Here is a 24142-nt window from a genome sequence, read left to right as displayed (position 1 = left end):
AATCTGGAGGTCCTGGTCACTGAAGCAGGTGCTGCCCCTCCCACTATTTCTCCACTTAGACTCCTCTGTGACATTCTGGTTAAATAAAACATGAACATGTAAGGCTTCCAGCTTCGATTGGTCTCACACATAATAAATGTGTTTACATACATGAACCATGTTCTCTAGCCCAGAAATGCCTGTTGCTTGGGGTGTGGGGAGAGGGAAAGATGCTGCATGAATGCAGGGTGGCCTGGCATCTGTCCTGTCACACACAGATGGCATGGTGTGCTCCCAGGCACAAGCTACCCTGCTGCCTTAGTCACACTGGTCTGCCATGACAGTGTGCGGTTATGAGGGTCATGGGAAAGGCTCCATTGCATGGCAGCACCCTGAGACATGGTGGAAAGAGGGTAGGTGGAAGGGCAAAGGTTCTGCATGTGCTTTCTATCAGTCATTCCCTGACGCATTAGGCTAACCTGATCTGATGCAGTGAGGTGCCCAAATGCTGCCATCTCCATGTCTTGTGAAGCTTTTTCAGCCTTAATGTTGTTGAGTGTGATCTTTCATTACAATGTGAATAGGCTGTAGTAATCTCTACATTTTCCTATGGAAAGCCTATGATGGGCCATCTCTTCTTGTGTCCGCACCTGTTGGACAACAATTAGTTAATGCTTACCTGACTCCTCTGATTGACGTCTCCTCCCTAGACCAGCAGTAGCTCTATCATTTACTTCCTGGACCACAGGTTCCTCTTTTATTCTACGCCCAAGACGTGTTCCCCCTGCAGGCCTGCCTCCACATCGCCACTGCTTCCTGGGTCAGTGAAGCTGACTCCATCCCACTGGGGGGCTGAAATAGAACTGTTTGGGATAGTTTTTCCTGAGGCAGGTATGGCAAGCTGGGAAATTTCACTGTACACCTGCCTTGGGAGTGAAAATCAAGGCCTTAGTCTCCAAGTCTCACAGGGAGGTATTGGGAATGTCAGGTTTTATAAGCAGTTATATTTTGAGCTGTCTGTGTAATTTCAAGGTAGAATGAAGTTAGGGGTCTAGAGGATAGCTAATTCGCATTTCTACCTGGATATGAGATGCATTTGATTCACATTGCAATGAAGGTGGGCTTTGGAACAGGAAGAATCCATAGCAAGCCATAGTAGGGTTGGGTTACAGGTTTTCTAAGATACCCCTATGTTCCTGGGCCCACCTTCTAGGTTTCTCAGACGCCGTCACTGCAAATCTTTTTTTCACTTCTTCACTCCTGGCTGGTCTTCCACATTCTACCTTCTGTAAACTTGAAGTTGTCCAACACTCAGGCCCGTGTCTTAACTCGCAGCAAATCCCATTCCCCTATCACCCCTGTGCTCACTGGCCTGGCCTGGCCTGCATTGGCTCCCAGTCCAGGAACGCCTTGATTTTAAAATTCTCATCCGTGTTTTCAAAATCCTCCATGGCCTTGCCCCTCCCTTTCTCTGTAAACTCCTCCAGCCCTACAACCCCCCGAGATGTCAGCGCTCATCTAATTCTGGATTCTTGTGCATTCCCAGTTATAATTGTCCCACCATTGGTGGCTGTGCCTTCAGCTGCCCACACCCATGCTCTGGAATTCCCTCCCTATACCTCGCCGCCACTCCACCTCACTTGCCTCCTTTAAGACTCTCCTTAAACCCTGCCTCTATAACCCAGCTTTTGATAATCTGACCTAATATCTCCTTATGTAACTCAATATCATACTTAGCATTATAATTCTCCTGCAAAGTGCCTTGGGATGTTTCATTATGTTAAAGGCACCATATAAATATAAGTTGTCATTTTTCAAAAAATGTATTGAAGCAGCCCAGTCAAGAAGTGAAGTCAAGACCTTGTTTATTTGGACTCCTCAAAAATATTAGAGCTACCAGCAGCAGTGCTGCCTAGAAGCTACGGTGCATGGAACTAAAGGTGAAATAGGAAATTAAATAGAAAAGTGGTTAGAAGGTGGAACAGACAAAAATTGGACTTGCCATTTTCTGGTTGGAAAGAGCTAAGTGGCAGAATGCCTCTGGGAGCAAGCCTAAATCCTAGCTAATCTGCATGAATGATCTGGTTGAAAGGTATTTATTAATAGGACAGCTAAATTTGCAGATGATATGAAATCATATGGGAAGACTAAAGATCAGCAATTAGCAAGCAGAAAAATCTGGGATGATTACGAACTTGCACATTTTAATGTTAAAAATGTACCGCATGAGTTTGCAAATGATGAGGCTTTGCAAGCACATGGGAAATTATTTTAGACTCAGCTCTCAATGGTTGAACGAGTATTATAGGTGTCAGTGTGATAACAAAATCAGGGAGATACCAATTCCGACCCCTGCTCTATGCTGTTTGTTGATCTCAGGCAAGTGAAGACTGCAACAATTTAACCTGCGTATGCCTGGGCTAGGGACAGGAAAAGGGTTCTGCTTCTGATGGTTTCCCTTGACCCTATAGGCAAGTTTTGAGTGAGAGTAAGTTTAGGTTCGACAGTGATCTTTCCGCAGTCAGATATGCTCCCAGCACTCAATTACCCAGGCTCACACAAATAACATTTTCACTTCAGCGAAGTTCAAAATGACTTCCAACACTGTAGAACTCTACCTCAGCAAGAGTCAGCAGGGCTGAAATTAGACAGGGAAGGAGACACAAATCAAGTGGAATCGCATTTGCCGACTGTTATTCAACACCCCTCTCTATCAGGCAGAACATATAACAGGCGACTGATGCAATACTACCTGTTTTCCATCTCCACCCCAATCCAAATTCACCCCCAGCACCTTCAGAAGCGAAGACAAAATGCAAAGAAAAAATAAACTTTAGCATCAGTAAGAGCAGTTTAAAGAGGTGAATAACATTTTTGAAATTATAGTTAGATAATTCAAGAAATCAACCACAATATTAGCCTTTCTAATGCACTTAAACTATACAGTAGATATTGTGTCTAGTTTTGGTCTCTGTACTTAAGAATATCGATGACCTATAAAAAGTGCAAAAAGAGCAACTAAAAGTTCTGGGCTCTCTTCCAAGAACTGTGGAGAAAGGTGGAAAGATTTTAGGTCTTTCTGCTTAGAGCACAGCAGATTAGAAAGGACCATTGATACAAGTATTTAAAATTGATGTTGAGTGGAATTGATGGAACACAAATTACTCTTCTTCAGACTGGATGTGCAGCAAGCTTTGAAATAAAGGCCTAAACAAGGAAATTAAGGGCAATGTATTTCAGGAGTTAGTCAATATGCAGATTAAACTGCAGTCTCATATCGTTAGTAGTGTTGGGCTCACATTTAAGGCGGTATCCCACAAGAATCAGCATCTTCAGGAGGAAACCAAACTGAGGGAGGGAAGGACAAAAAAAAGTGTTAACTGATTATGTCATATTAATAACTATTGTGACTATTTACCATAATTATTGACTGAAAATATATTAATTGCTCGTTCATCCAATTGCTTTTTTGGAACCTTGCTGTGTGCAGGACAACTGGTGCCTCTTTCTGTGTAGCTACCCTGTCTGTATTTTGAAGTAATTTATTGTGTGTGATCCACAATGAGCTGCCCTGACAAAAATGATGCAGCATTATTTAATTGCAAATTCTTTTTTTAATTATGCTGTCACAAGATGCTGTTTCAGAATCATTTAAGGTGACAGATAGCCTACTCTTCATTCCAGGTGTGACAGTGAGGGACAGGAAAACCGAAGGATTGTGGGAATGGAGCTCGATAAGATCAGTGGAACACTATTGGTCGCGTTTTCCTCTTGTGTTGTACGCGTGGCATTTGCCCACTGTCAGCAGCATGCTGTCTGCATGAAGTGAGTATGACCCATCAAAATATGCTGGAATAATAATTTCAGATGATATTTGAAATATATTTCCTCAGTTCCGTTTCCATTTTCTCCTTTCCCATCTTGCTCTGACAATCTTACAGCTGAACCAGAATTGGTTTCAAATCCCATTTGAGACTTGAGCATGCATTCTAGGCTGACACTACCTTGCAGTGCTAAGAAAGTGCTGCACTGTTAGTGCTGTCATCTTTCAGATGAGCTGTTAAACCGTGGGCCCAGCTATCTGTTCGGGTAATTATAAATGATCTCACATTGTTATTTAAAGGGAAACAGAGAGTTCTCTTCAATTGTCCTAGTCAACACTCCTCTCTCTCAACCAACATTGCAAAAAAATCAAAGATTTGTTTATTCATCTTCTTTGCTGTTTTTGGAACACTGCTGGGAGAATTTAGCTGCTGTGTTTGCTTATGTAACAATAGTGACTACACTTCCAAAAAACAAATTAATTAACCATGAAGCACTTTGGGATGTCCAAAGTGTAAAAAGGCTCGATATCAGTGCATGATCTTTCTGTCTGCTTCAGAAAGCACAGCTGAGATCTAGATAAAAACAAAAAAACTGCGGATGCTGGAAATCCAAAACAAAAACAGAATTACCTGGAAAAACTCAGCAGGTCTGGCAGCATCAGCGGAGAAGAAAAGAGTTGACGTTTCGAGTCCTCATGACCCTTCAACAGAACTGAGTAATATTAGGAGAGGGGTGAAATATAAGCTGGTTTAAGGTGGAGGGGGGGTTGGGGGGAGAGAAGTGGGGGGCAGGGGGGAGGTGGTTGTAGGGACAAGCAAGCAGTGATAGGAGCAGATAATCAAAAGATGTCACAGACAAAAGAACAAAGAAGTGTTGAAGGTGGTGATATTATCTAAATGAATGTGCTAATTAAGAATGGATGGCAGGACACTCAAGGTACAGCTCTAGTGGGGGTGGGGTGGAAAGACTGACAGGGCATAAAAGGTATAGATTTAAAAATAATGGAAATAGGTAGGAAAAGAAAAATCTATATAAATTATTGGAAAAAACAAAAGGAAGGGGGAAGAAACAGAAAGGGGTGGGGATGGAGGAGGGAGTTCAAGATCTAAAGTTATTGAATTCAATATTCAGTCCAGAAGGCTGTAAAGTGCCTAGTCGGAAGATGAGGTGCTGTTCCTCCAGTTTGCGTTGGGCTCCACTGGAACAATGCAGCAAGCCAAGGACAGACATGTGGGCAAGAGAGCAGGGTGGAGTGTTAAAATGGCAAGCGACAGGGAGATTTGGGTCTTTCTTGCGGACAGACTGCAGGTGTTCTGCAAAGCGGTCGCCCAGTTTACGTTTGGTCTCTCCAATGTAGAGGAGACCGCATTGGGAGCAACAAATGCAGTAGACTAAGTTAGGGGAAATGCAGGTGAAATGCTGCTTCACTTGAAAGGAGTGTTTGGGCCCTTGGACGGTGAGGAGAGAGGAAGTGAAGGGGCAGGTGTTGCATCTTTTGCGTGGGCCATCTCTGACACTTCCCTTCCCTTCCTTGACCTCTCTGTTTCAATTTCTGGTGATAGACTGTCCACCAATATCCATTACAAGCCTACCGACTCCCACAGCTACCTCGACTACAGCTCCTCACACCCCGCTTCCTGTAAGGACTCCATCCCATTCTCTCAGTTCCTTTGCCTCCATCACATCTGTTCTGATGATGCTACCTTCAAAAACAGTTCCTCTGACATGTCCTCCTTCTTCCTTAACCGAGGTTTTCCACCCACGGTCGTTGACAGGGCCCTCAACCGTGTCTGGCCCATCTCCCGCGCATCCGCCCTCACGCCTTCTGCTCCCTCCCCTTGTCCTCACTTATCATCCCACCAGCCTCCGCATTCAAAGGATCATCCTCCGCCATTTCCGCCAACTCCAGCATGATGCCACTACCAAACACATCTTCCCTTCACCCCCCCGGCGGCATTCCGTAGGGATCGTTCCCTCCAGGACACCCTGGTCCACTCATCCATCACCCCCTACTCCTCAACCCCCACCTATGGCACCTCCCCATGCCCACACAAAAGATGCAACACCTGCCCCTTCACTTCCTCTCTCCTCACCATCCAAGGGCCCAAACACTCCTTTCAAGTGAAGCAGCATTTCACCTGCATTTCCCCTAACTTAGTCTACTGCATTCGTTGCTCCCAATGCGGTCTCCTCTACATTGGAGAGACCAAACGTAAACTGGGCGACCGCTTTGCAGAACACCTGCAGTCTGTCCGCAAGAAAGACCCAAACCTCCCTGTCGCTTGCCATTTTAACACTCCACCCTGCTCTCTTGCCCACATGTCTGTCCTTGGCTTGCTGCATTGTTCCAGTGAAGCCCAACGCAAACTGGAGGAACAGCACCTCATCTTCCGACTAGGCACTTTACAGCCTTCTGGACTGAATATTGAATTCAATAACTTTAGATCTTGAACTCCCTCCTCCATCCCCACCCCCTTTCAGTTTCTTCCCCCTTCCTTTTGTTTTTTCCAATAATTCATATAGATTTTTCTTTTCCCACCTATTTCCATTATTTTTAAATCTATACCTTTTATGCCCTGTCAGTCTTTCCACCCCACCCCCACTAGAGCTATACCTTGAGTGTCCTGCCATCCATTCTTAATTAGCACATTCATTTAGATAATATCACCACCTTCAACACTTCTTTGTTCTTTTGTCTGTGACATCTTTTGATTATCTGCTCCTATCACTGCTTGCTTGTCCCTACAACCACCTCCCCCCCGCCCCCCACTTCTCTCCCCCCAAGCACCCCCCCCCCCCCCCCCCCCCCCCCCCCCCCCCCACCTTAAACCAGCTTATATTTCACCCCTCTCCTAATATTACTCAGTTCTGTTGAAGGGTCATGAGGACTTGAAACGTCAACTCTTTTCTTCTCCGCCGATGCTGCCAGACCTGCTGAGTTTTTCCAGGTAATTCTGTTTTTGTTTGAGATCTAGATAACCTGTCTCAAGCAGCTACTCTTCATGAGTGTTGGTATTGTATTGAATAAGCTATTTACAGTGATAAGCTTTACTACAAGCCTGACCCTATCCTTGTCAAGCATCGACACTTTCCCAACAACAGTCACTGGATAGTGGTCACAAGCTAAATCCCAGGAGATTATTCCCACAACCCTGTATAAGGAATTTAGTGCATGATAAATATCTGACAGCAAGACAATGAAATTGTAGCAAAGTGGAAAGATTTATTCAGCATAAAATATGACTTAGTAAACTAGGCAGTAATTAGCACAGCTTAACAGGCTATACTTCCCTGTTTCAGCTATGGACAACAAAGTATGCAAGAAAACAAAAACAAAAATACTTGGAAAAACTTAGCAGGTCTGACAGCATCTGCGGAGAGGAACACAGTTAACATTTCGAGTCCGTATGACTCTTCAACAGAACTAAGGAAAAATAGACCATTTTTCTATTTGTCTATTTTTCCTTAGTTCTGTTGAAGAGTCATACGGACTCGAAATGTTAACTGTGTTCCTCTCCGCAGATGCTGTCAGACCTGCTGAGTTTTTCCAGGTATTTTTGTTTTTGTTTTGGATTTCCAGCATCCGCAGATTTTTGCTTTTATCAAAGCATGCAAGAACCCAGACTGGATTGGTCACGTAGGCTTCTAAAACTTTGATTTCTTAAACTCTTGTAGTCTCTTGAGACTTCTGTATCATTCAGGCTTCTCAAACTTGGTTTTGACCTCCTTTCTTATACCCTAAATAATTAATTAGTCCACTCCTTTACAAACCATTTGAGCCAATTGACCAGTTACCAGGACACATAATTGATTTTCAATTGGTCTTTGGTATCTGGTGTTAGCTTCTATTCCTAAAGAAGAAAGATCTCATTCACCCAAACACCTTTATCAATTTTTAGGGCCTTGTCTAATAAGTTCCATGCAGTTACAAGCAAGTATGCAAGCCAAGGTTACAAAGGTTCACTTAGCATCTACTTTATAGTGTTTGAACTTATACAGAAATGCATTAAAGCTATAGAATTTCAATACATAGTTTAATTCTTTTACAAAGTGTATTTCTAAGGTATGCTTTTCTCACAGGACTCCCCACCTTGAGGTGATCTTCACTAATTACTACTCCCTACTGATTAATTAAGCTATTGGCTTGTTTATTTAATTTGCTGACCAATGATCTCAGGTGACAGAGCATAATGGTGCTGCCACTTAACACCAAAGCATGGATCAAGATTATCAACATTGGCAATATCCTGAGCCATGGGTGCTGCCTGACATCATAGACAGTTTCCCACCACGATCATTCCCCTAATTCCCTTATCTTATTCCCTCTTTGTTCTCCAGTTTCATTTTAATTAGATGCTGCTGGGAGGTTGCCATCCTTTAATGGATTTCAGGAGGTGTCAGCTGTGGCTCAGTTCATAGCACCCTCGCCTTTGAATCAGAGGGTTGTGGGTTCATGTCCCACTCCTGGAAAACAAGAACTGTGATTGTACTTGAAAGAGTTGCAATCTGTGACTGTTGATAACTCGAAAGAGTTTAATGGATTTCAGGAGGTGTCAGCTGTGGCTCAGTTCACAGCACCCTTGCCTTTGAATCAGAGGGTTGTGGGTTCATGTCCCACTCCCGGAAAACCAAGAACTGTGATTGTACTCGAAAGAGTTGCAATAATATTAGAGGTGTCAGCTGTGGCTCAGTCCATAGCACCCTCGCCTTTGAATCAGAAGGTTGTGGGTTCACGTCCCACTCCCAGAAACCAAGAACTGTGATTGTACTCAAAAGAGTTGCAATCTGTGACTGTTGATAACTCGAAAGAATTTTTTTTTAATGGATTTCAGACTTTAATGAGAAGAGGGGTATAGGATTGTGCAGTCATTTTGAGCACTTCCTCTTGCATTTACCCTTAGCTCAGTGATGTTGTGAACTGGCACAGAGAACAGCACCTTACTCCCTATTCGTTAGTGATGGACCATTACAGATATGCTGATCCAAGTTGATGCTTTGTTGGAAAACTCACACCTGTGGATCCTGGGTGAAGACAGGATCAGACTCAACTGTGATTTGCCCCTCAGTCAGATAGCCTGTTAACATTCATGAACTTAAGTTCACCAGTAAAAAAAATGGGCAAGTGTATAATGGACTGGAAGGAGCTTAGTAGCATTGAAGCCATATTCTGCAATATATCAGTGCTTTCCAAACAGCAGAGAGAAATGAGGAACAGAAAAGAAAGATGGACATTTTCAGTGGGATATTGTGCCCTCCCTATGGCGAGTTTCATGGTGGGGGACCCTGCCTCCTTCCTGCCTCCACCCTGGTTAAATACGTGGTGGGAAGGATATGGATGATGTCTATTGAGGCCCTTAAGTGGGCAATTAATGCCAACGGTGAGCAGCAAGGTCATCATGTGGGGAGGTGAGTTATCAGAGTTGATGGGGGGGCGTTATCTTATGAAGAAAGGTTAGACAAGCTGGGCCTGTACCCATTGGAGTTTAGAAGATTGAGAGGTGATCTTGTTGAAACATATTAGATCCTGCGGGAACTTGACAGGGTGGATGCCAAAAGAATGTTTCCCTTGTGGGAGAGACTAGAGCTAATGGACACGGTTTAAAAATAAGGGGTCTCCAATTTAAGATGGAGATGGGAAGAAATTTTTTCTCTCAGAGGGAGGTGAATCTTTGGAACTCTCTTCCCCAGGGAACAGTGGAGGCAGGGTCAATTAATATTTTTAAGGCAGAGGTAGATAGATTCTTGACTAACAAGGGAGTCAGAGTTATTGGGGGTAGGTGGAATATGGAGTTTAGGCTACAATCAGTTCAGCAATGATCTTATTGAATGGCAGAGCAGGCTCGAGGGGCCAAATGGCCTACTCCTCCTAATCCCTATGTTCTTACGGTTGACAAGCAAACCCTGGTGTGTTTTCTTGCGGGCTCCCAGGGAGGTTGGGCCCCTCATTCAAAGGCACTCAGTGCCTGATCAAGGGACCCAGCATTGGGAAGAGGAGGGTCCCTACCGAGAGCTGAGAGCCATCCCCCTGCCCTTACTACCAATCCACCTATTCCCCCTCCCTATGACCACCCCCTTCCCACCATCACTCACCTATGCCTGGGTCCCTCCTCGATCCAAGGACCCGGATGGATGTAGCACCAGCAGCAGCTACCGCCTACCTGGTGGCGTTACTGAGTACTGAAGAGCTGCCACCCTCTGATTAGCTGGCAGCTCTTGGCAGGTGAGACTTTCGCACCTGGGGTCCTTGATCCCGGGGAAGACCCGCCGCTAGCCTGTCAAGTGCTTGGCTGGCACAAGATGCCATTGGCCTTCCTGAAAAGAGGCATTGCTGGGTCTTGCCGGTGGCTGAGACCCCTGTCACCTCCCCAACATTCAGCCCCTTATAACTCAGTATTTAGAGGAACTTGAGTTCAATCCTTTAAAATTGGCCTTATTTTTAGTAGGAATCACCAAAACAATGGGAACTTGAACTAAATTGACCAGCAAGGCCAACTAAGTCTATGCATTGCATGTTGAATTCTGCAGTTGCAAAGGTAATTCTCATTCATATGTATGAGACTGGAATGGGAAGTCCCCTCTTCGAAATTTGGCTTTTTGAATGAACTGTCATTATTTGCAAGGCCATTGAAAAACATTCCCCTGCCAACTTTCGCAGTGCGGTCTAACACGAATCCAGACTGTATGTCAATAGTAGCAAGCACACTGTTCAAACCACAGAGAAAGGCCCTATACTGAACAGCAGGTCCATATTAGAATTCACTGCTTTGTTTCTCTGCTGATTGAAGCTTGACATTCTTTTTCATGCCTTTTTTTCACTGTGAAACTTAGGCTGGAAGGGAAGAAATGGGAAGGCAAAATTGGCTCAAATCGAAATTGGCTTGAAGCTGAATCTGCCTCGAGGAGGTTTTGGAGGGCACTTGGAAAGCGAAATGAGTTTGCACTGCTTCCAAGTGAAAGGAAATTTTAGCTTTGAGAACGGGTTACATGAGATCTGATAAGCATTTAATTAAAATGTGAAAAGTAAAAGCTTTAACAAAGTTAGTTCCCTGCCAGACTGCTGAAAAAATGCTTTAGTTCTAAGGAAATTAAAAGTTTAACATTTAAATTTGATCCACTGTGAAATGGTGTGCTTTATCCAGCCCATAACATATCAAAATTTTGAAAGAGTTGGAGCTTCTATGTATAAGAACAATTTATTAGGGTTGTCTTTTCACCTCCAAGATCAGAGTCTGAGTCATATTCTGACAGCACTAAGGTTAAAGGTCATTAATAAAGTAAATCCTAACAGTCTTAGGATAACTTTCAGTAAGCCAGATATAGTAGGCCTATAGGCCTGCCCAATACAGTTGGCATTTATTAATGGAGAGAAAAATTTACTACTGGTCACAATCCAATGCCTCCTGCTGAAAATGTTCGTGCTGGCTAAGGACTGAGCTTGGCTGTCATACCTCCACAGTTAGAGAGACTGCCAGCGTCCAATGGCTAAGCTCCAACATGCAAAGTGGCCCTTTGAATGAGTTGCCAAGAGGACTGCAAGTGCTTGCGGTGCCATAGTTCATAAAGACCGGATGCCCTCAAGAGAAAATTGTGGCAGGTTGAAGGGAGAAGGACTACAGAAAGTTAACTATGTATCAACTGCTTGCTGGCAGCTGTTGCTCAGTTGGTAGCATTCTTACCTCTTGAGTCAGAAGGTTGTGGATTCAAGTCTCACCCCATGAGAGTGCTACACTATCAGAGGTGTCATCTCCAGATAAGTTGTTAAGCCGAGACCCTGAATGCCCTCTCAGGTGGACGGAAAAGATCTCTTGGCTTTGTTTTGAAGAAGGACAGGGAAACTCTCCTTGGTGTCCTCGGCAATATTTATCCATCAACCAACATCGCTAAGGCTGATGATCTGGTTGTGCAGTTTGTGGGACCTTGCCCATGCATTCCCGTTGGTTGCTGCAATTCCTACATTACAATGGTGACTACACTTCAAAGGTACTTAAGCTTTGGGACATCCTGAGGTTGGGAAAGGTGTTATAAAAATGCAAGTTTTTTTCTTTCCTTTCCTAATCTCCTCTTCAGTATCAGTACCCGAATGGAATCCTGATAATAGAATCCATAATTAAGAATGAGCCCTGTGGGACACGTTACTAAATTGGTTGCCAGGGAACTGTTTTATATTGGCACAAGATGGTATGTGTGCTATCAACTGAAGCATAAAACAGTAATAGCATCAGGAAACATTGCTGCATCTTGAGCCTTGAATTGCTGGACTAGAGCTGTCAGCTTCTATATCGGCTCAGCATACACAGCCTGCTTGAGTACTGGCTGAGCAATTAGCCACAAATAATTTTCCAGCATCAGCCAATGTGTCAAGCTGGGAAAGCAGTAAGTGAATTAGTCAGGAATTTCTTAAAGCCTAAGACTTCTCAATCACCTAACGAACCAGAGGTAAAATATGCCTGTTCCCATTGTCTCAGCCAGAGCAGCACAGCATGGAGACAGGAGTGGAACTATCGTTTTCAGAACCGAAAGTAAAGATTAATTCAAAGGCGTGAATAAATCAATATCATATAAGTGTCTAGGAACCTGGAAAGAATATATAATCATTGGCGTGTAATCATTGATGTGTAATCATTGGCATGAAAGATCACAGAAACACACAGAACAAGAAACAATTACATGGTCCAGCGAACTCGCTGTTTCCACAGCTTGTACATCTACCCTATTATGGACTCCACCCCATCCATTTAATCTCCTTCCTCAGATTCCATGCAATCTACCCATGACTCTATGCCACCCATTTCATTTTCTCCCACAGTTGATCTACAAGCCAACTCCACCCATTCCCATTTAACCTCCTGTGATATAATTCTGCATAAATGCTCCCTGATCCTTAAAGCAACATTCTGTAATACTCCACTATCCTCACAGCTCCAGTACTCAATCTAAGCCTGATAGGCTTCATACATCACACACACAAACCTCAAAAGTAGCAGAAGCATTACACCCCAGTATTATTTGATCATCATGGTCTATGACTGTAAAAAACCATCAGTCCTACCCTAACCTGACATTTAACAGTTTACAGAGAATTTAATTCTCTCAGGTGCTTTTCCTGGAAGTCTGTCTTAGCTCCCCTTTGACTGTATACTGTTCAGTATGGAGCTTGTCATGACCATGTAAAAGGCATTTCCTCTGGGGGGTGGCGGTGTGTTTGTGTGTGTGTTTGTGCGTGTGTGTTTTGCAACCCCCTTTTAATTTCTGAGTGATTCAGTTAAAAAATAACCCAGCAGTCGAGCTTTATTCTTAAACAAGTAAAAGGTTAATTTATTACAAAACTACTGCTGAAAGTTACTTAAGTAAAAGCAATAAAGTTATTCACTTAAATGCAGATAAAGGAAAAAAGATACAGAAGATGTGATTTCAAACCAATCTCTGTGAGATCTCGTTGCTGGTCTGTTGCCTGAAATTCTTCTTTCTGAGTGAAGGGGTTGAAACTTGAGGTTTGGTTTAGTAACTGTGATGGCTTGTCAAGTTGCAGAGTCGGAGGTTTCCTTTCTAGGTGGACTCGACAGGTAGAGCAGATGCTGGCGAGAGTATAGGCTCCTTCCCTTACTGGAAACTGCAGGTACCGACTTGAAGATTGCTTTTTTTCTTCTCAGCTGACCAGGGATAACTTTCTGGGTGCCTTAACCTGTAACTCCCAGTGGCAGAGAGAAAACACAGCTGTCACATGCTCTTCACAGTTAATTCAGCTGAGAGCTCTGGGCTAGAACTGACTTCCTGAGGTCTTCTGGGTTAATGCACACTGCCACCCAAAATGGCTTCTTACAGCCCCCTTGACACAGTTCAATACACAAAAATGGCTGCTATGTTAATTGTCAATAAATTATTGTTTCAAACTAGCAAGGGAGTTAATTATGTTGAGGTCTTTTGAAGTTCTTTCCTGTCTCCTGTTACCTTAGAAGCTAAAGGGTTTTCACACTTTTTAGAAGATTCGATGGACATCCCTTGTACGAGTCTTTGCATTTTATTGACTCTTCATAGTCAGCTCTAGAGATAAGAATCTGACAAGGTTTGAACAAACACAGAAAAGTGCAAGGTTGTCTATCCATACTTCCATTTTGAAAAAGGCTTTTAGACTCTTTGAAAACAGAAATGTACCTTTAAAATAGTTGTCCTTATAATCTGTAACATCATAATTACACGTTCCTGACAAATGAATCATACAAGCCATGAAGTCCTAGGATCTGTGCTGAATTAACTCATCTCAACTTCCACATTTACAATTGTTCTCAGCATCTCTTGGGCTAGAGAGTAAAAATCAGCAGATCTTTCCATTGCCCCAGGACCTCATGGTGGAAATTCATGTTTGGATGCAGGGTGAGGTCAGGTTTAACTTTGGCTGCAAAGCTTCCTACAATCAAGTACCAACACTTCCACATAAAGAACGGTACTTGAGTGAAGCATGCTCCAGCAAAAGTCGACATCTTCAGGAGAGGAGAAAAAAACCTGAGAAAACAGACTTTGTCTAACAGAGAAGACAGAAAGATTACCACAGTGACCAACCCTCAAAATGCACTTCATTAGCTGCAAAGCACTTTGGGGTGTCTGAAGATTGTGCAGGGTGCTATATAAATGCAAGTTTTTTTCTGACTATACAATTAATGCATTTTTCAAATGTTGTTTCTAAAGGAACTGCATTGGCACTCGTGACCCGTATTGTGGCTGGGTTGGAGATGGAGCGTGTGCATATTTGGAACCGGGAACCAGGTAGAATTAAGTTAATTGCTATGGCCTAAGCTCTATTTCAAAATGGGAGGGTATCACTGTTGGAAGCTACATGTCCCGAATTATTCAATCAGGCCTGTTATAATATTTCTTGATCACTTTGCCCCACAATGTATTGTACGTTAAGATGTTGCTGGAGACAGAAGACTTACAAATCTGCCCAGAATGCACAACCTGTCTTTATCTTAAGTAGGGTTTCCACCCTTCCAATCTTGGCTCAGAAAATCAAGCTTTTGAGTGGCTTATTTGGAAACTTCTAAAATAAAAACTGGGTATCAGAAGTCTGACTTTCAAACTGGAAGTCAGTTATTTTTCCATTTGCTTTATGTTATGATTACGTATTCAAGTTATAAATGTTTACAATTAATTTTTAATCAGCAGGCGCTCACTAAATTTTAAGCCACAATTTCACCTCACCCACCACATCCCCAGTTCCATTTAAATTGTAATTATTTAAATATTTATACTTGCTCCTGACTATAACTGCTGCTTAGCACCTGAAAATCTGTTTCTTAGCAGTGGTATTACCTCCCAGGAGCGCAGTGCTTATAAATTCTATCTGACTGTGACGAAAGCACACAGATGGAGCTGAAATGAGGAGATTTTTTTTTCTCTCCGAAGGTCGTGAGCTTGTGGCACTCCCTTCCCCAGAGAACTGTACAGGCAGTCTCATTGAATAATTTTAACGCAGAGGTAGATAGCCTCTTCACTAACAAGGGAGTAGCGGGTATACCGGGGGCAGGTTGGAAATTGGCATTTAGGCCACAATCAGATCAGCCATGATCTTATTCAAGTCTCAAGGAGCCAAATGGCCACTCCTGCTCCTAATTCGTATGTTCATATAACAGCTCTGCAAACAAGAGTTCCTCCAAATCTCAAAAGAAAGGTTTAAATGCTAGAGTCAGGATGGTTCTGTTTAAGCTTAACATTTCTCAAAAAAGGAACAAATTTACTGCCAACTCACTCCCAAATTGCATAAAATAAATACTTAATTGTTATCTGGGAGTCTTGAGAACCTGCGGGTACAGGGTGCATACTTAGCTGGTAGCTGGTAATCAATTATAGCCTGACATTATAAAGGGCTGAACCACATATAAACTACTCATTGGGTATCTTACTCTCACTGATATCATGAGTTACTTTCTTTCTGCCGGAAGTTATACAAAAATGTCAATGTTACTCCATGAGTGGGATAACTTCACTCACGGACACAGAGCATAATTCATACAGCAGTGGGATACTGTTGTGCAAATGCTTAACAGGTCCATGTGAAAATCATTTCTCCGCTATTATAGCAAAAACTGTTTAAAATAGGTGGAGAGAGAAATATGCCAGTGTTTCAGATGAATGGCCTTTCATCAGAACTGGGAAAAATTAGAGATGTAATAGGTTTTAAAGCAGGGTGAAAGGCAGGAGAGATTAAATGACAAAGGGGTTCATGGTGAAAGGCTAAAGGCAGTGGTAATGAGATAAGTAAAGAAACAAAAGGTGTGTCTGGAAGAGGTGTGAATGGCAGGATCATGAAATAGCTGCAGTCCAAAAGCAAATAAAAAGAGAAAAACCAAAACCAGCAAAGAAAACAGAAATTTCAATTTAACATACTTTACTCGCTGCTCACAATCAATATTCCCTGTAAGCCGCACAGCCACACACAGGCTGTGAACCAGTCTTCTCCTTTAAGTTACTATGCATGCCTGGCCAGGCAAAACATTTAAAGGGCCCAGGCACTGAAACAAATCACCCGTGTGCTCCAAAAAATAATTAAAGGGAGCGTTGCTCATGATGCAGTCTACATTGGGGAAACCAAACAAAGTTTAGGTGACCACTTTGCGATACACGTCCATTCAGTTCTTCAGTCAGTCCTTGGGGATTCCCAGCCTTGTTCCCAGCACCCCCAATTTTCACTGGTGTGGGAGAAAGGTGCTGGCAGCAAGCCCGCACCCTACAATCCCGGTTTGGCTGACTCCAATGCAGGGCAGGCATCTCCTAACCCCCTGCAATTTTCATGGAGTCAGGGAAGCTTCTCAAGGACTTGTGGCTCATGGCCCCTCAGAGGAGTCATGAACCATAGTCTGAATTTGGGAACATTTTGAAAGATAATTTCAAGTGGTCTTACCCATGCCCCCCCACCCCCCCCCCCCACCCCGCATGCCCATTCATGCCCCCCGCCCACCCCATGGCTTCTTAGAGACTCTTGCCAACTTAATGTCCACTCATACACCCTATCCACCCCAATGGCCCCTTACAGCCCCCTTGTCAACTTAATGCCCACTCATGCCACCCCCAACCACCCCAATGTCCCCTTTGCCAACTCATGGCACGTCTGTGATCTTTCATCCAGTGCACATGTCTGTACAAATCCAATGGCGTATGTGGAACTACTTAAAAACAAATACTCCTTCACAATTTTCTTTAAAAGACCCGCTGTTAGTGCAACCATATAAAAGTGTCAATCAACCAGACCTTTAAAATATCAGTAACAGAAACTAGAAGCACTTGACACTTCTTTGTCTTGTGTAAATAAACATTGAGCCATTGGCAAAATAGATCTAAGGAAAAAAGCTTGTAAAGCTGTAAATCAAGCAATGTTTTCCCTTCTTTGCACCTGTGTCAACAAGGTGAAAGTTTTTGTGAAACACTGGGCTCTCTGCCAAGTTTCTGTTATTGATACTTTAAAGGGCAAATTGATTGACTCTTTCATAGGGTTGTAGTGACAGTAGCTTTTTTTGTTACTAGAGGGTTCATTGGACCTATTCAGAGTATATGCTGGGTGAATGAACATGGAATTTTCATGTGGGTGGGTGCGGGGCATGAGTGGGCATGGAGAGTATGAGGGTGTGTGAGGGCTGAGGGCTAGAGGTCCTAATATTTTATAAAACAAGTAGAACAAAATCCCAGAGAACTGAGGCAGACCTTTGAAACAGCCCACCTTGGCACTCAGCAGGCCTCGGAGCCACCTTTGATCTGTGTCCAGGGGCAGTGGGCCCAACTTCATCCCGCACCCAAACCCCCCAAAAGAAAATCCTGCCATTCATGGCACTTTGCCTGAGGTTGGCATGACATGGCAAGCCAGGTAGTTTCCCAACTATCGCTACCCAACTCAGCAGGGAAAGTCTGGCCCCATGCCTTTATTTGGAAAGAGGATTCCCCCCTCCACTTTCTTCCCTTTCCTCCTCCTATCCTCCAGATACCTAAGTCAAATGGACACTCTGCCTGAGTGAGCCTTAACAGTGATAATGACATTTAATCAGGACAGGATCAGGCTGCCTGTGATGCCTCTTCCACCACTGACAAAGCTGCCAACCATTCACTCTCAGGCTCATACTGGAAAAATGTTGAGGTACCATAAGATGTTCAGGGAGCTGAGTCAAGTTCAGGAGGAAGCAGCACATGATGCACCTTTTTAAAACTTACCATCATTTGGATTATTGCAATCTTTCATATTGTTTCCTTTCATGTTTTCAATTTTAAAAATGCCAATAGAGAAGTCATTGGTTTACTGTTACACAAATTGTGTATAAACTGTTAAATGTTCTTCTTGGTTGTCCCTGCAGTATTCCATTTGAACAAGATGTCGAACATGGAAATACAACACACCTGGGTGACTGTGAAGGTGAGTTTGTGCTGCACATTGGCGCACCTTTAAAATGAATCGCATTACCCCTGCTGTCACCGTGGGACAACAGAGTACCCAATGTATTATTGAGCCATATAGATCATGAACATCTAGATGCAGTCTCTCGAGCCTGAGGTGCATTAGCTAATAAGTTGGGAAACTATAAGCACTGCTAAAAATGGCCCAAGTGTCTTATGGTAGAAAACCCAATTGTCAGCAAGGGTTCCCTCACCTCAACCACTAGAAAATACCACCCAGCCATTTCACTGGATGTCCAAGGTGAGGACTGCTGATGCATCCATAAAAGTGGAAACACTTGCCACAGCTACAATACCCCATCTCAAAGGCTTTTTGAGTTCTCTTGCCTGGGGCTTGGTTAGCTGGGGGGGCTTTGTTGCCCTTGTATTGGCAGGATAGATCTTTGGAGTTCAACACCTGGGTGTCTGACATGGGGAAGTGTTCCATTCACCAATTAAGCCATTCTTCATTTTGACAAATACAAATTTCACCCAAATAAAAAAAACATCTGATGCTTTAGATAAGCTTTTATTACACGAAAAAATACATAGGAAACTTATTTTTTTCATGAATTTCAGATAAATGAATCCAATGTTAATAAAACAACCTTTTTGATCATTGGAATTGAATGTTCCCGTGGAAGCAGACTAAATTTTTTATAAACTTTATGCAATGTAAGTGAGACATGACAGATGTATGTAATACTAACTTATATCAACCCAGGGGACTAAATCTAAGGAGAAATTTAATGAATATTTATGTACTTTTATGGATTTCTGCAAAGTACAATTCAAAAAGCAATTAATTTAGAAGTTTCTTATATATAGAAAATAATATTTTAAATAGTAAATAAAAATTATTGGATTTTTTTTTGTTCAGTGTCTGTCATCCTATTCTTTCACTGGTAATAAATATTGGGACTTGATTTTGATCCTTGCTTTCAATTTATTTAAATAGTTTTTCTTTAAAAATACCATTTCCAATTTTCATCCCTCATTTCAAGGCAGGTATGTCCAACTACTATATACAAAACAGGAAATTCTGGAAACCTTCAACACGTCAGGCAGTAGCTGTGCAGAGAGAAACAGAAATGGCGCTTCAGGTCAATAACATTTCACTAGGACCTAGGGCCAAATTTTCGTGGAGTCTTCCTGGCTCCACAGGCCTTTAAAAATGGTGGACCCCTGGATGCTCACATTTCTGATGGATCCAATTTTTGTCAGCAGGAGAAAGGGGGCGGGGCATGAAGCACACAGAGGGAAACCCAAACTCAGCAGGGCTATATGAACTTAGTGCTGAGTTTAAACAGACCCTATTTTGGCTGTTGCAATGGCCTTATCCTGCAGTGTGGGAATCAAGAATTAATGGAGTACATGTTAATGCTCTTGAAGGGCGGATAAGGTCCGTATAACAGTCACGACCTGAAGTTTTTTTCAAATGCCACGCTCTAAAGAAGCAGGCTACAGCTGTCAGTAGGAGTTTTTTTTTAAATCCTCTGCTGAACTGCTTTCATTGACAGCTGTAGGTTAGAAATAAAAGTAGCATCCGGTCGTGTAGTTTCAACGGAGCACTCTGTTGACATTTCCCCGAGGGCCTTTATTATTTTATTATGAATGCTTGTATGAGTTTCAAAAGCTACAATTATCTCAGCGGGGGCTTCTGAGTTCACAGTTTGACCAACAGCTTAAAGAGCTATTAAAGAAATAACTGTCTTTGATGTGGGGTCTGAATAGAAGTTTGTATGTTTTTATAAGAGATTAGTGAGAAGATTTAAAAGGTTTGAATGGATTTTATGAATGAGAGTTATTTTTCACTATCAAATGTGTAGGAGCTATGCTGGATTATTAGAAGTTCATTTTTTCATCTTTACATGGCTCCTGATGTCTACCTATGGTGAATGCTGGGTGAATGGCTATGGAGGTGAATGATGGGCCATGGTGGTGGGGGTGGGGGGGGGTGGTATTGGGTGGGGCCATGAATTATGTTGTGAGCATAGCCGTGGTTAATTTCTGCACAAACCAAATCCCAGGGAAACGTGGCCTATGGGCTATACCCTTTTTTGTATTCTGAAAACGAGAAAAATGTACTGATCTCAGCAGGAAGAAGTCCAGTAACACTTTTGGGATTTAAAAATTAAAAGTAAAAGTTTCATTAACAAGAATAAAAGAAAACTTAAGCGCACAGGATTACAACTGCACAGTTAAAAGTTACTCTTACAAAACATTCCCAAAAACATTCCCTACTTAGCCAGACCCACAAGTAAACACCTTCCAGGCAACACTCCCTTATAGATGTTTAACTATAAAAATCCAATAATATTACCCAAGGCAAACTGCTGTAGCTTTAATAAAGGCATGCCACATGACCTCTAACTCTCTTCCACTCTGCTGTGGAGATCCAAGACTTCAGAACAAGACTGCTTGTTGCAGCCCAAGACTTCTCTGGCTTGACTGGATGGCTGATTCAAACTGCCTCTTCTCCCAGCCTAGAGCCATAGCGAACAACTCCTAGCTCAGCTCCCAGCTCCAGTTCCATCTCACAGCTTCCAACAGCCAACCACAAAGCTCTCCACAGTAACTCTAAAATGCCTTTTTTGTCCCTTTCATCTCAGGTTCCATTATTCTCACCCCTCTTTGAAACTTAAATCCTTCCAAATATGAAATCTTTCTTGTTTCTATCATGTCTTTGCTTATGGGTCAATAAAATGTAATATGCCCCCTCCTATTTACCTATGGAACTCCTGCAAAATGCATACATATTTCTTGCTACCTCTGACTTCCCTTTGATATTCAAACAAACTCTAAACTTATCTAAAAATGCAAATGTTAGCTCCAACTTATTCACTTGTACCTCAAACCTATCGTCTCTATTCTTTCATGTTTTAACCACCACCCCCCCCCCCACCCCAACCAAGACAACCTGTCTCCTAGTAACCTCTGCCCAGATATATTAAATCATTTACACACATACACACAGGCACATAGATTTCTTTACAGTACAACACAATATTCCCCAAAAATATTAAAAGAATAACCTCCATTTCTCACAGTTGGCATTGAGTTGGCATGGGGGTATGAGGGGCTGAGGGGGGTGGTGGTGGGTGGGACATGAGGGGGTGTGAAGAGTGAGGGCTAGAGGACCTAACAACTTCTAAAACAACTGGGATGGTGGCATTAAGGTGATCTAATTGAATGGTGGAAAAGATTCAAGGGGCTGAACGGCCTAATGCAGTTCCAGTTATCCCACTACAATATGATTCAATGCATTCAGAAGGCAAAAAAATTGAAAGGGAAATAAACTTGTTCCATTGCTCAATAATCCATGCACCTGCTACTTTACTTAATGTAGAGTAATTAAAAGAAATGAACTATACCTGGGGGAAAGAGCTAATTAAACTTCTGTTAATGAAAGTTAGGCTTAAACAGTTGCTAGCTTAAAAAATGAAATCAATATAGCTCTAGAAATTTCAATGACAAAAAAGGATCTATATTCTTGCCTGTTTAACGGAAGGACTGAAGAACTTCAATGTAAGCAACTTGTTAAATAATATTCACCTCACAGGACAATGCAATAAACCATTAATTAATTTTACATAATACAGGTTACAGATAGACTTATAAGATTAGAAGCAGAAGCAATGGCCTTTTTTTTATTCGTTCATGGGATGTGGCATCACTGGCTAGGCCAGAACTTATTGCCCATCCCTAATTTCCCTTGAGAAGGTGGCGGTGAGCCGCCTTCTTGAACCGCTACAGTCTATGTGGTGTAGGTACACCCAGAGTGCTGTTGGGGAGGGAGTTCCAGGAATTTGACCCAGTAACAGTGAAGGAACGATGATATCATTTGAAGGTGAATGGATTGGAGGTGAACTTCAAAGGTAGTGATGTACCCATCTGACTGCTGCCCTTATCCTTCTAGATGGTAGTGGCCGTGGGTTTGGAAGGTGCTGTCTAAGGAGGCAAATGTAACATGTAAAACAATTGCTCCTTGTCCTTCCCAACCTGTCTGCAGCCTTTGACATGGTGACCACACCATCCTCCTCTGATGCCACTTCACCCAACATCTAGCTGTGTAGGACTGCCATCAGCTAGTTCCATTCTTATCTATCTAATTGTAGCAAGTGAATCAACTGCAACGGTTTCTTCGTCCTTCCACATCATTACCTCTAGTATTCCCGATGGATCTATCCTTGACCCCCTCCTATTTCTCACGTACAACCTGCCTCTCATGACCTCATCTGAAAGGACAGTGTCAGTTTTGACATGCCCACTGACAACACCCAGTTCTACCTCACCACCATCTCCCTTGACTCCTCCACTTTTTCTAAATTGTCAGACTGCTTAGCCGACATCCAATCCTGGATGATAGAAATTTCCTCCAACAAAATATTGGGAAGACTGAAGCTATTGTCATTGCCACAGATTCCATTTCATAGCCAACAGCTTCTTCCCTCTTCGTGGAAACTGAGGCTGAACCAAGCTTTTAGCAACCTAGGTGCTTTATTTGATTCTGAGATGAGCTTTCAGGCGTATGTCCAAACCATCACGAAGAACACCTATTTTCAACTCTACAACATCTACTGACCCCATCCTCGCTTCACCTCGTCTGCTCCTGAAATCATCATCCATGCCATTGTTACTTCTAGCCTTGTCTATTCCAATAGATCCCTGGTCGAACTACCATGTTCTACCTTCTGTAAACCTGAGGAGATCAAAATCTCTGTCGCCTGTGTCCTAATATGCACCAAGTTCCCGTTCATCCATCACTCCTGTGCTCTCTGGCCTACATTGGCTTCCAGTTAAACAACGCCTCAGTTTTAAAGTTTTCATCCTTTTTTTCAAATCCCTTTATGGCTACAAATCCTCCATATCTCTGTAACCTCCTTCAGCGCCACAACCCTCCGAGATTTCCACACTCCTCAAATTCCAGCCAATTTTAGTTGCACCACTATTAGTGCCTTCAGTTGCCAAGGTCCTTAGTTCTGGAATTCCCATCCTTAACCTCTCTGCCTCTCTTCTCATTTTCCCCCTTTAAGACCCTACCTAAAACCTGCCCTTTTTACCAAGCTTTTTGTCATCTGCCCTAACATCTTATATGGTTCGGTGCCAAATTTTGATCTTGTTAAGCACCTTGGGGCATTTTATTATGTTAAAGGCGCTAGGTAAATGCAAGTTGTTTTTTTAATACAGGGACGAGTCTTCAGTAGCCATCACAGTGTGCGCTGTCAGGTTTGCATGCTTTTCATGGTTAATTGCAATGGAAGATTAGGGGCAGAAATTTCCCCTTGCCGGGGGGGTGGGGGGGATTGTGCAGGGGCGGGCAGAGGCGGACGCGAACCCAATCGGCGCTCCCGACCGAGGCCTGGAAGCACTGTGCAGGCAGTGGGGGGAATTCCCTGAGTTGGGGCCTGCGCTGTTTCGCACATGAAGAGCGCAGAAATCTCCCTGAGGCACCCTAAGGTTTAAAAATTTAAATAAAGAAAACAAAATATTTTAAGATATGTCACATCATGTGACAGTGTCACAGGAGCTGGGACACATTCATGAATTTTGATTTAAAATTTTTATTTAATTAATGAAACCTTCATGAAACCTCATCTCGCCCGTGGATGAGGTTCCATGAAAAATGCGAAGGCCGCCTGGGCTCTGCGCCTGCTGCCAACTTTAATGTTGGATGGGCAGCCCTGTTAATTGTTTTAATGACTATTTAAATGGCCTTAATAGGCCTTTGACAGTTCGGTGGGCACACAGCCAACTCCGGTGCGCACCCGCTGAACTGAAAATCTAAATGACGCGCGGTGACATCAGGACGTCCGTCCGACGTCACCGCGCATCACTTTACGTGTCAGCGAACAGGCCCCGCCCCCGCTCGCTGACCCGAACATTCTTCCCGAGGAGTCTTGAAAGGAATGTATCTGATTGAATC

The 24142-nt window shown here is 43.0% G+C and overlaps 1 protein-coding gene across 5 annotated transcripts in view; it reads left to right on the top strand.

Moving 5' to 3' along the window:
• Nucleotides 1-24142, top strand: part of sema6bb (sema domain, transmembrane domain (TM), and cytoplasmic domain, (semaphorin) 6Bb) — a 584175-nt gene that overhangs the window by 549951 nt on the left and 10082 nt on the right. For all 5 annotated transcript variants that reach the window (XM_078555703.1, XM_078555699.1, XM_078555702.1 and 2 more), the window contains 3 exons: nucleotides 3664-3804; nucleotides 14488-14565; nucleotides 18138-18196. In XM_078555703.1, coding sequence (XP_078411829.1) covers nucleotides 3664-3804; nucleotides 14488-14565; nucleotides 18138-18196 — 278 coding nt within the window. The remainder of the gene's footprint in view (nucleotides 1-3663; nucleotides 3805-14487; nucleotides 14566-18137; nucleotides 18197-24142) is intronic.

This window comes from Cetorhinus maximus, chromosome 13, assembly GCF_964194155.1.
Source record: "Cetorhinus maximus chromosome 13, sCetMax3.hap1.1, whole genome shotgun sequence".
Classification (NCBI taxonomy): domain Eukaryota; kingdom Metazoa; phylum Chordata; class Chondrichthyes; order Lamniformes; family Cetorhinidae; genus Cetorhinus; species Cetorhinus maximus.
This window is presented reverse-complemented; position numbering and strand designations above follow the sequence as displayed.